The sequence below is a fragment of the Tauraco erythrolophus genome, chromosome 2 (assembly GCF_009769465.1).
Source record: "Tauraco erythrolophus isolate bTauEry1 chromosome 2, bTauEry1.pri, whole genome shotgun sequence".
In the NCBI taxonomy this organism is placed as follows: Eukaryota; Metazoa; Chordata; class Aves; order Musophagiformes; family Musophagidae; genus Tauraco; species Tauraco erythrolophus.
In genome coordinates, this window is record NC_141466.1 from 128,665,627 (window position 1) to 128,675,913 (window position 10,287).

At 42.7% G+C, this 10,287-nt stretch overlaps 1 protein-coding gene across 1 annotated transcript; it reads left to right on the top strand.

Annotated features, from left to right (window-relative positions):
- Positions 1 to 1,136: 1,136 nt before the first annotated feature.
- Positions 1,137 to 8,642, top strand: CCT4 (chaperonin containing TCP1 subunit 4). The gene is made up of 14 exons (XM_086631891.1): positions 1,137 to 1,268; positions 1,770 to 1,822; positions 2,080 to 2,169; positions 2,939 to 3,047; positions 4,248 to 4,390; positions 5,082 to 5,203; positions 5,292 to 5,424; positions 5,712 to 5,851; positions 6,172 to 6,268; positions 6,594 to 6,704; positions 6,962 to 7,092; positions 7,188 to 7,422; positions 8,012 to 8,125; positions 8,428 to 8,642. The coding sequence occupies exons 1-14, from the start codon at positions 1,151 to 1,153 to the stop codon at positions 8,440 to 8,442; spliced, it is 1,611 nt and encodes a 536-aa protein (XP_086488017.1). The 5' UTR covers positions 1,137 to 1,150; the 3' UTR covers positions 8,443 to 8,642.
- Positions 8,643 to 10,287: the final 1,645 nt, after the last annotated feature.

The following is a 10,287-nucleotide window of genomic DNA, read 5'->3' on the forward strand; positions in this document are numbered from 1 at the left end:
GTTTCTTACAACATACTGCCTTCCATCAGCAGCACGTTATTGGCACAGGGGCACGTTTCTTGCTGTGTAACTGTCTCTACATGAGAGCACTTTATTGGCACTGCCATGTTATAAATCCTGACTTTTCACATCCAGTCTGAAAGAGGTATGTCAAAAAAAATTATATGGTTTAGCCATTACTTGGGCATTTGTCTTTTAGCCAGAGCTCTTTTGAGCTGCCGTGTCTTACTTTGTGACTTACTTTGAACAGGGTACAAAACTGATTCACTTTGTGGATTCAAGTGCGTGCTTTGCATCTAACCCACGTTACGTTTGTATTCCGTTCAAGGTGAAGAAAATAATTTGAATAACTATTCAGAAATCCCCAAAAAAAGACATGCATACAGAAGCTTCTTGTATCAACACAGAAGCTGAAGCGAGATTATTCTAACAGGTATAAGCCATCTTTCAACTCTGGCATTATTTTTATTCCTAACAAAGCCTACCTTTTTATAATAGTGATACAAGCTGAAGCAGGAGCGCCTCAGACACCTGGGAAGATCGGGGTGTTACAAGAAAATATACATTGTTTCTGCTCCTTGCCCTTAATTCAAATCTGTCTGACTTCCCTTGGCGACAAAGCTGCTGCTTAAACCCCTTTTTGGTAGCAGGTTCTGCAAATCGTAAGAAAACAGGTGCTGGAGGGGCCGCGGGCGGCCACCGCCCCCTCAGCCTCCGGGTGTCCCTCAGAGCGCGCAAGGCGCAGCCCCGCTGGGCGGGAAACCTCCGCGAGGCCCCCTGGCGGCTCATTCTAGCGGCGGTGCCGGGTGCCTTTAGGTGTCCGTGCCGTTCGCCGGCAGGCGGCGGATTCCTTTTTTGGTTACCAGTGCGCAGGCGCGCAAAGGGCTGTCCTCTGCGCGCGACGTCACGCCTGGCGCCGGCGGAAGGCCCCGGGAGCGCCTTGCTGGTGGCGGCGCTTTCTGGAAGGTTCCGGGTGCGGCGGCCGCGACCGCGGGGCCATCCGCCTCCATCGGCGGCTGCGACCGCGGGGCCGTCCGCGTCCATCGGCGGCTGCGACCGCGGGGCCGTCCGCGTCCATCGGCGGCCGCGACCGCGGGGCCCATCGGCGGCCGTGACCGCGGGCTGTCCGCGTCCATCGGCGGCGGGGACGATGCCGGAGAACGCAGGGCCCAAGGGCCATGGCGGCGCCGGGAACCGCGCCAAGGGCACCTACCAGGACCGGGACAAACCCTCCCAGATCCGCTTCAGCAACATCTCCGCTGGCAAAGGTGAGGCGCGGCCGCGGGGGAGGCGGGAGCGCTGCGCCGGTGCCGCGGTGTGCGCCGGTTCGGGTCGGGGGGAGAGGCGGGGCCGTGGTCCGGTGTCACGGTGTTCCCGCCGTGCCCCCCGCCATACGAGCTGGGTTTGTTTCGGCGGGAGGTGGTCTTGCCGTTTTTTTAATGGCAGGAAACTCCCGGGCTGGGGCCAGTGCTGTGTTTGGCGTTTGGCACAGGCGTTGGTCGCGTTTTTTGGCATATAATGTCTCCGCGTTGTTACTCGGTTTTAAAATGGCGGTAATCAAGTGATCGAGTGTTAATTGTTTAAAAAAAGGAGCTGTGGAAATCAGTCTGCATATAACGTTTTTTGTAATTCTACTAGTAAGGATGATCTAACTGGGAGCTGCTTGATACTGGGAAGGGCTTTCTTTTCCAAAGAACTATTTAAAATGATGGAGTGAGTGCTGGTAGTTCCTTAGATCAGCTTGCTAATGTGTTTTTCTTTCTTCCTAGCTGTTGCCGATGCAATCAGAACAAGCCTTGGACCAAAGGGAATGGATAAAATGGTAAACTTTATTCTTAAATTTCTAAAATGTTAAGTTTACTGGAGATACTGTATAGTCAATATGTTTTATATAGGATGCCATCTTTTGCCTTGAAATTATTTTCCAAGTTTCGTTTATTTAAGGGAAAGTGTGAACTAAACGCACATCTTAGTTTGAAGAAATAATGTTGTCAGGAAAAATATTTTATGTTGAGTATCAAATTAAATGAAAGATTTGTAGTTACTGATCAGAACTGTGTTTCTCCTCTTCCTTCTCAGATTCAGGACGCTAAAGGGGATGTGACAATCACTAATGATGGTGCTACTATTCTGAAACAGATGCAGGTTCTGCACCCTGCAGCCAAAATGGTAAGCGTTTTTTCTTTTCCATTATTCAGACAATGATATGTGTTAGAGCTTAATTTCTGGGACAAAAAACTGTGGTAACATTTTATGTGGATTTGAGGAGTGTTACCTTGTAGCAGTAGAGGAAGAAATTTTGTGCAGCGTGCTCCAGGAACATTTATTTTGATTGTAAGATCTGCTGAAGAGTTCCAAGTCTGTATTTCTTATCTGGTATTCTTTATGCATAATGTCTCTTGACATCTTTTAAGACATAAAAGAATCTATCCCAACCACCTCTCTCATGCAAGAAAGAAAAGTCTGTGATATCCTAAACTGCTGGAACAGAATATAATGAAAAAGAAATTAATGGAAAAAGAGAATTAATGACATTATGGACAGGTGGTCCGAGGATACAGTAGTCTGGTCTTTTGAGAAGTTGAACGTAGACCTCTTAGATGTGGTTGTGGGTGGCGATGGAAATGAGGTTCCTGTGACCCTCCTACAGGCAAGGAAAAGGTAGGCCTGTTGGATAGGTGTGGTTGGTTTTAAGCTTGGGAGAAAGTTGTCTTTGCTTCTGCAAAGGATCTGTTTCACAGTGGTACACCAAATAGATGTACAAGTGTGGAAAGCGAGGTGCAAAAGGTACCAACTGCCCATTAGAAAAGGCGTAGTTAGTGCTGATACGTTGATTTGAACAGTGCTGCATTCCTGAATATTTTTTTTTTTTGGTAATTGTCAGTGTTTGCAATGAAGTAGCATTATGCCTAAACTTGTGCCATAATTTGTCATTTAGTTGGTAGAGCTGTCAAAAGCACAAGATATTGAAGCTGGTGATGGCACTACGTCTGTTGTTGTCATTGCTGGAGCTCTTTTGGATGCCTGTTCCAGACTTCTTCAGAAAGGTAAATGTATATATTTAATATGAAAACGTGACTGGACATAGTTAAGCCCTCCGTCCGCTTGCACGTGTATAATGAAGCTTGAAGTAGCTGTTTCCAGTTTCAGTGTGGAAGGTGACTTGAGTCTTCACATTCGGGTTTCACTTGTGTCCCACTTTTGGTTAAAAAGCTGTTTAGCTTTTTCTTTGATTCGAGCGTGTTGCTGTCGATACAGGAAATAGTGCCTAGGTGACATGATGAATGTCGCTTTGTGAAAACCCACCTTGATTACACTTACGCGGACAGCGAGATAACGTAAGGAGGTATAAATGAAATTTGGAACCAGTGATTCTACAGGTTTTTTTTATACTGGTAAATTTCTCCCCTCCCATCACTTAACGATATAGGGACCTTGAGACAGTCAGGTCAGGAAAAGACGTTACTTACAGAAGGCAGCAGTTCGCGTAGGTTCTGTTCCCTTAGCTCAGGACATTCTCTTGTCCTCTGCTCCTGTGCACTTCAGGAGGTTTTCCAGCTGTCCAGGTAACGATTCGGCTTCTGTGTGCACTGGGAACAGAGCAAGGATGACTGGACCTGCAGAGTTCTTTTCTGTCTCAGATCTGGACGTGCTAGTGGTTTACTCACACTTGCCTCATCTCGATGGCACCCCGTTTGGCTTGTTGTTCTCTTTCTGCCCCCTGCCAACGGTTTGCTTATGTTTACTTCCTCTCCTGGTACTGGTGGTACTGCTGGACCAGCAGCCTGGCATCCTCTGCTCTAAGAGGTAGCTAGAAGATGCCTGTCTAACGTTCGCCCATAAGCTGCCTGCTTTGAAAAGACAAAGGGTATGTCACACACTCCAGAGAAACTGGGAAATTTAATAGCCAACTGTGGGAAAACAGTTTTTGAAAATCTGTAATAAAATCGCTGTCAGACTCCTCACAGGTCTTACCTAAACAGCTTTAAGAATGACAAGGGTAAACGAAGCTTTGAGAAAGTATGTTTCTGGGATGTCAGACATCAGAGGGAAACACGTTGTACTTGTCCATGAGGACAAATTATTGGGAACATTACAGCTTTATTCCTCAGCTTTAACAATGGAAAGTAATAAGGGATGTCATCTACTCACAAAGAACATATTTTGCTAAAATGTCTTTATATTTTATTTTCAAACCCATTGGTTTGAAAGCATGACTGTTAACAGCCTTTTTATACTGTCCACAGGAATTCACCCCACCATCATTTCAGAGTCATTCCAGAAAGCTTTGGATAAAGGTATTGAAGTGTTGACCAACATGGCGCAGCCAGTTGAACTGAGTGACAGAGAAACCCTGCTGAATAGTGCAACCACGTCCCTGAATTCGAAGGTATGGCTGATACTTGAACCTCACACCCTCTGGGCCAGCTTTTCCCAGTTCGTGCTGCAGTGCAGTTACTAAGGATACCCTGCACGTCACAAATTTAGTTGGTTTTCGGATGTTGGCTGCCTTCTCTTCGACTGACTTCTCAGAAAGCCGTGGTTGAGTCAGATGGAACCGAAGCTCTCAGACTGAATTTCAGTCTGAAATACTTAGTGATCTTAGGTGTTGACTGCAAGTGTGAAAACAAGCTTCAGCTGAAAACAGCAACAGAAAAATCAGAATACTGAGAGCTTTTGCCAACAGTTTGTGTAGGCAGTTCTTGTTCATGTGGCAGAAACTCCTAAAACAGCATTGAAATCTGGAGAAGCCTGCTAGTTTCCCTCCCAGCAGAATAATTCGGGAAGCTCTCAAAAGTCTTATTTCAAGAGTCTTAAGAAAGAGAAAATCAAGTTGCTTCTTTAAGTCCCTAAGCACAGGTTTTCCCATCAACGTAGCTGCTCTTTCCAGTAAATAGAGTAGCCATTAAGAAGATGCCATGTTAAAAGACATCTGGTTGTTGAACTGGGGAGGAAAACGAGCTTTGTTTCAACATTCAGAAGTCAAACACTGAAATACAATTGCTATTATTTTGAAATTACCACTTACCATTGTTAAATCTCACCCTTTTTTTTTTTTTCTTTACTATCAAATCCCACAGGTTGTGTGTCAGTATTCTAGTTTACTTTCTCCAATGAGCGTGGACGCAGTGATGAAGGTGATTGACCCAACTACAGCTAATAGTGTGGACCTCAGAGACATCAAAATTGTTAAGAAGTTGGGGTAAGAGACAATTTTTATCTAGATGAATTTTGTCTCTGTGAAATGGGCTTCCCAAAGTACCAGAGTCATGAATTGGTTTTGTTTCCAGAGGCACAATTGACGATTGCGAACTGGTTGAAGGACTTGTCCTGACTCAGAAGGTGGCAAATACTGGTGTAACCAGAGTGGAAAAAGCCAAAATTGGCCTCATTCAGTTCTGCTTGTCTGCTCCAAAGACAGATGTAAGTTAAACTGTGACTAGAGCAAAACTTTTTGTGGTAGCACTTGGGAGAGTGAATGTAACAATAACATGTTTTTTCCAAGATACTGTAATGTCAGCTCTGTGCCACAGCTGTAATGAAGGTCTGCTGGGTAATGCTTAGATAATCAAAATTCTTTAATGTAAAAAACTTTGAATCACAGGCTCCCAAGTTAAAGAATTCAGAACATCTTGACGCTTGCTTTTAAAGTCAGTGGTTGTTGATAATGCTTGCCTTTCTCTTTTTTTTTTTTTTTTGCCTTATGACAGATGGACAACCAAATAGTTGTTTCTGATTATGCTCAAATGGACAGAGTACTGCGTGAAGAGAGAGCCTATATTCTAAATTTAGTTAAGCAAATTAAGAAGGCTGGATGCAACGTGCTGCTGATCCAGAAGTCTATTCTGCGGTATGTTAATAGTGCTCATTTACTCTGTGTGTTTGGGGGAGAAATTGGAATTGTCCGGAATACCTGGAAAACTGAAGCTAAATATTAACAATCTCACTTGGGCAGAGTGTGTCAGAGTGGTTGTAACAGCAGCTGTACTTCTAGAAAGCACTAGTGTTGTCTATATATATATATATTTTTTTTTTTTTTTAATTAAATGACATCTCTGCTTTGTAGTCTATAAAGAATTTCAGTGCTTCTGGTAAGAAGCGTGCAACTGGCTAGTATGACCCAGTTACTACAACAGCACTGTGGACTGACTGCTTCCCTCTCGTTTTTAGGGATGCTCTCAGTGACCTAGCCCTCCATTTTCTGAACAAAATGAAGATCATGGTGGTTAAAGACATTGAAAGAGATGACATTGAGTTTATATGTAAGGTAAAGTGAGTAATATAAATAGCTGTTCAAGTAGCAGTGGTGTTTAAAGACTGCCCCGAAATGAAGTACCAGCCAGTGCCAGTTTATTATGACACTTTGGCAAGTTTCGTGTTCTGACTAGAACGTAAGAACAGACATTTCCCTAAAAACCATTTCTGTTCTGTTGAGCAGTCACATTTCTGGAAAGATTTGGGACAGATGTAAAAGCCATAGTCCTGACTGCATTTTGCTGTAATATGTAGAAGAACATCGTGCATTACCCTCGCTGACTCCGCCGTTCAGGTTCTGGAATTTTATTTTTACTTTTTTCCCATTATTTTTTCAGACAATTGGAACTAAGCCTGTTGCTCATATTGACCAGTTCACTCCTGACATGCTGGGGTCTGCAGAGCTGGCAGAGGAGGTCAGTTTGAACGGTTCTGGGAAGCTAATAAAGGTGAGTGACCGAGTGCTAATACCTACTTAATATCTGCTAATTCTTTTAATAACAGCCACTAACTTCAGTGTAATTTCAGTGGTAACAAACATTAAAGTACTTGCTTCTAATCCCTGATTAGCCACCGATTTGATAAGTGTAGTGGTTTTGCTTAGCCGGACATCAGTTACTCTAGAACTTGTAAATACCATCTGAAGTCTCTCTTTGTCCATACCTTGGGTTTTTTTTCAGTTCTATTATTTGCCTTTACGTTTTAGATCACAGGCTGCACAAACCCTGGAAAAACTGTAACCATCGTGGTACGTGGATCCAACAAACTTGTTCTAGAAGAAGCCGAGCGTTCAATTCATGATGCCCTGTGTGTTATAAGATGCTTAGTTAAGAAAAGGTAGTGTCTCAGTTCGGTTAATTTCGTGTATTAATAATACAGGAGGCTGATAATTTATGTGCTTATGTGTTTTTATGTCTAATTTCTGTCCCCAGAGCTTTAATTGCAGGAGGTGGAGCACCAGAGATAGAGTTGGCGCTGCGCTTGAACGAGTACGCTCGCACTCTGAGGGGCATGGACTCGTACTGCGTCCGCGCCTACGGAGACGCGCTGGAAGTCATACCGTCCACGCTGGCCGAAAACGCGGGCCTCAATCCTATTTCAACGGTAACGGAGCTGAGAAACAGGCACGCTCAGGGAGAGAAAACAGCTGGCATTAACGTCAGAAAGGTAACAAGGAATTGGATAGGCATGGCATAGCTTAAAAAAAACACTTGGGCATTAAAAGGAAAATTCTTAGCCTAGAGTTAAACTAGGGATAGGAGAAGTTTGTGTCTCCCAACAGTGTTCTCTCTAAAATTATCAGTGAGGTAGATTATAGCTCATTCTCTGAGGCTTTAACAGCTTATCCTCAGTATTGATAATAGCAGATAATTAAATGCCATAGCCACAGGACAAGAAGCGTCCTGTGTCTCTTCAAAACATGATTTCAGCTACAAAAATAGATCCATTTAGAATGATCCATTGGTGTTATCTGCAGTGGAAGGTGCTCATACGCTACACAGTGGGCTACCTTCTGTGAAGTTGCCACCATGTTCAAGCTGCTATGTTTTATCTTTTCTCTCGTCTGATTTTGACTGGCTCTGTCAAGCGCTAGGGAGAAGATGCGTACTGCAGTGTTCCTCTTGAGGGTGGAAGAGTACCAGCTCATAGTCTAATTTAGAGTTGACTGTTTTTCTTAGGATTCTACTAAAAGAAAACTTGAATAAATCTAACTGTAGTCTGACTTGCACTAATTAAAAGCTACTTCTTGTTATAGGGTGGCATTTCCAACATCTTGGAGGAGCTGGTTGTCCAGCCGCTGCTGGTGTCCTTGAGTGCGTTGACTCTCGCAACAGAAACTGTGCGCAGCATTCTGAAGATCGATGATGTGGTGAGTAGTGGTTGCATCATGTTTTGTTTGATTTTTTTTTTCACAAGCAGCAGGATAGTTACTGTCATCTAATTTGCTCTACTTCAAAATACAACTACTGCACAGCATTCTCGGTTTACATGCTACTTAGACAACCAAACGGTCTAATAACTACAATTAGAATAAAATGAAATGCATTAGAAGTATTGTACCCTAACATAAGGAGTTAAAGTGACTGAAAAAATAGGATCTTGAAGCAGAGAAGTAATTGTTACTTATCCTGTGGAATTCTTGTGCCTGATTGTGTGAACTCTTGTTTGCAGGTGAACACTCGGTAAGCTGAACGAAGCAAGGTGAGAGTGTGCCCTAGAGCTCCTTTCCTCTAGTCTGGAATGTGGTTTCCTCACCAAAAGCGCCCGTGTGAATTGTCTGAAAGTCCACAAAGGCTTCTGTACTTCTATTGTGTTAATTTAATAAAATTTCTGATTTCAAAAAGGAAACGCTGCTTATCAATAAACATGCAGTAGTCTTTACCTGAGTCTTTGCTTTATCATTTTGCTAGAAAGTAACCTTTTTTTTTTTTTAATGTTGCATTTGCTTTTCTGTGCTACATGCTCCTATTTTGCTCTGAAAAGTTTTAACAGCAAAAAATTAGCTCTTCTAATGTACTCTGAAAGCACTCTGGAATTTGTGTTCTAGTAACACGCTAGCTTAGAGCTGCTTCTCTCAAAGTTTTCCATAATGTAGTGGTATTATCTCCCTTAAATATGACTGGCTAGAGTGAGGGAGTATCTTTGAAGCAATAACACTTAAGCATACTCTTACATTCCTTGCTCTGTTCTGTCTCCTGAAGGCTGCAGTGATTTCTGATGCCATCATGTGATCCAGAGTATGGCAAAGGACAGTCTTAACATGCAGGTTCTGGTGCAAGTGTCAAAACTAAACCTAGCTCTAAAAAGGCAAGGATAATACTACTGTTACTAGGCTTATCTATTAATAGGGATTTATCCAAAACGGATTTTAAATAACAGGTGTGCATCTCTCTGAAACAGCTTTAATGTTCCTTTGGTTGCTTCCATTGTGGTGGTGGTCAATTCCCAGCTGTGTTCTGGAAAAACGCAGGAGTGAAACTCGGGACAGCTTAAGCAATCCACACACACCCCTCCCACCCCATACATTACTTGGTTTTCCCCAAAACTAGCTTAGAAGTCAAAAAGTAAACTATTTTATAAGATGCAAATTACAGTTATGCAAATAAAAGCTGTTAATGTGTGAAGGAAAGGGGTACCTGTGGTGGCGTCACGCTACTGCTGTGCATGTGGGACAGCTGGGGTGGCTGTTAGGGTGAGCTGGAATGCTGGGGGTCTCGGCCACCAGGAAAATCCCAGCTGCCCCAGGATTCATTCAGTTTAATTTGTTCTTAATGTTACATTTCATAGTTTAGAATAAGCATTTTTCAACTCCTAATTCTCAGCCTGAAATTTTGAATTTACCCTCTCATCCTTGTTATTGCTATACCAAGATGACCAGGTTCTTCTTTATCTTTAGAAAAAGTATTTTTTTCATGACTATAACTCACATTTCTATTTATGATCAGTAGCTTTTGAATAAGCTTCCACTATTTTGTTGACCAGGTACTGTTGGAATACTTTCCTATCACTTACAGCTAAGTAGAACATTCAGACTAATTCAAATACTTAAAAAAATAAATTAGTCGATTTAGACATTAATACTCTCCGTGAAATTATTTATTGGCTGTTTAAAATTACAAATTATGCCTTACCCCACAGGATTACATCCAGCAATGATCTCTTAGTTTAGGTATTAACATCGATTAAAGCTTTCCTTCCCCATCATCACAAACTTCCAGTTGTGATTAGAAGATTCCAAGATTTACAACTACTAGTGTGTGTCATTTAATCTCTTCATCTGTTTATTTACAGAAAAATGTTTGAAATTCACTACAATAATTAAGTCCGGCAATCATTAACGCCCTCCTAGAGGGGTAGAATATTCCTGCTGATCCTGACGTGCCCTTATTCTGCAACTGCGTATCTGTGGTACAAACGTCAAGACAGGAGAAGATCTTCAATAGTTTGAGGGGGTGAAAAATACGGAGTTGTCAAGGAGAAAAATTCCAAGTTCCATCTAAAAACAGGCAAAGCGCTCCCCAAAAGCGGCTA

Coding starts and splice junctions, on each gene's coding strand:
- CCT4 (XM_086631891.1), top strand. CDS start 1,151: ATGCCGGAGAACGCAGGGCCCAAGGGCCATGGCGGCGCCGGGAACCGC. Junction 3,048..4,247: donor TTCCAGACTTCTTCAGAAAG/GTAAATGTATAT, acceptor TACTGTCCACAG/GAATTCACCCCACCATCATT. Junction 7,423..8,011: donor CTGGCATTAACGTCAGAAAG/GTAACAAGGAAT, acceptor TTCTTGTTATAG/GGTGGCATTTCCAACATCTT.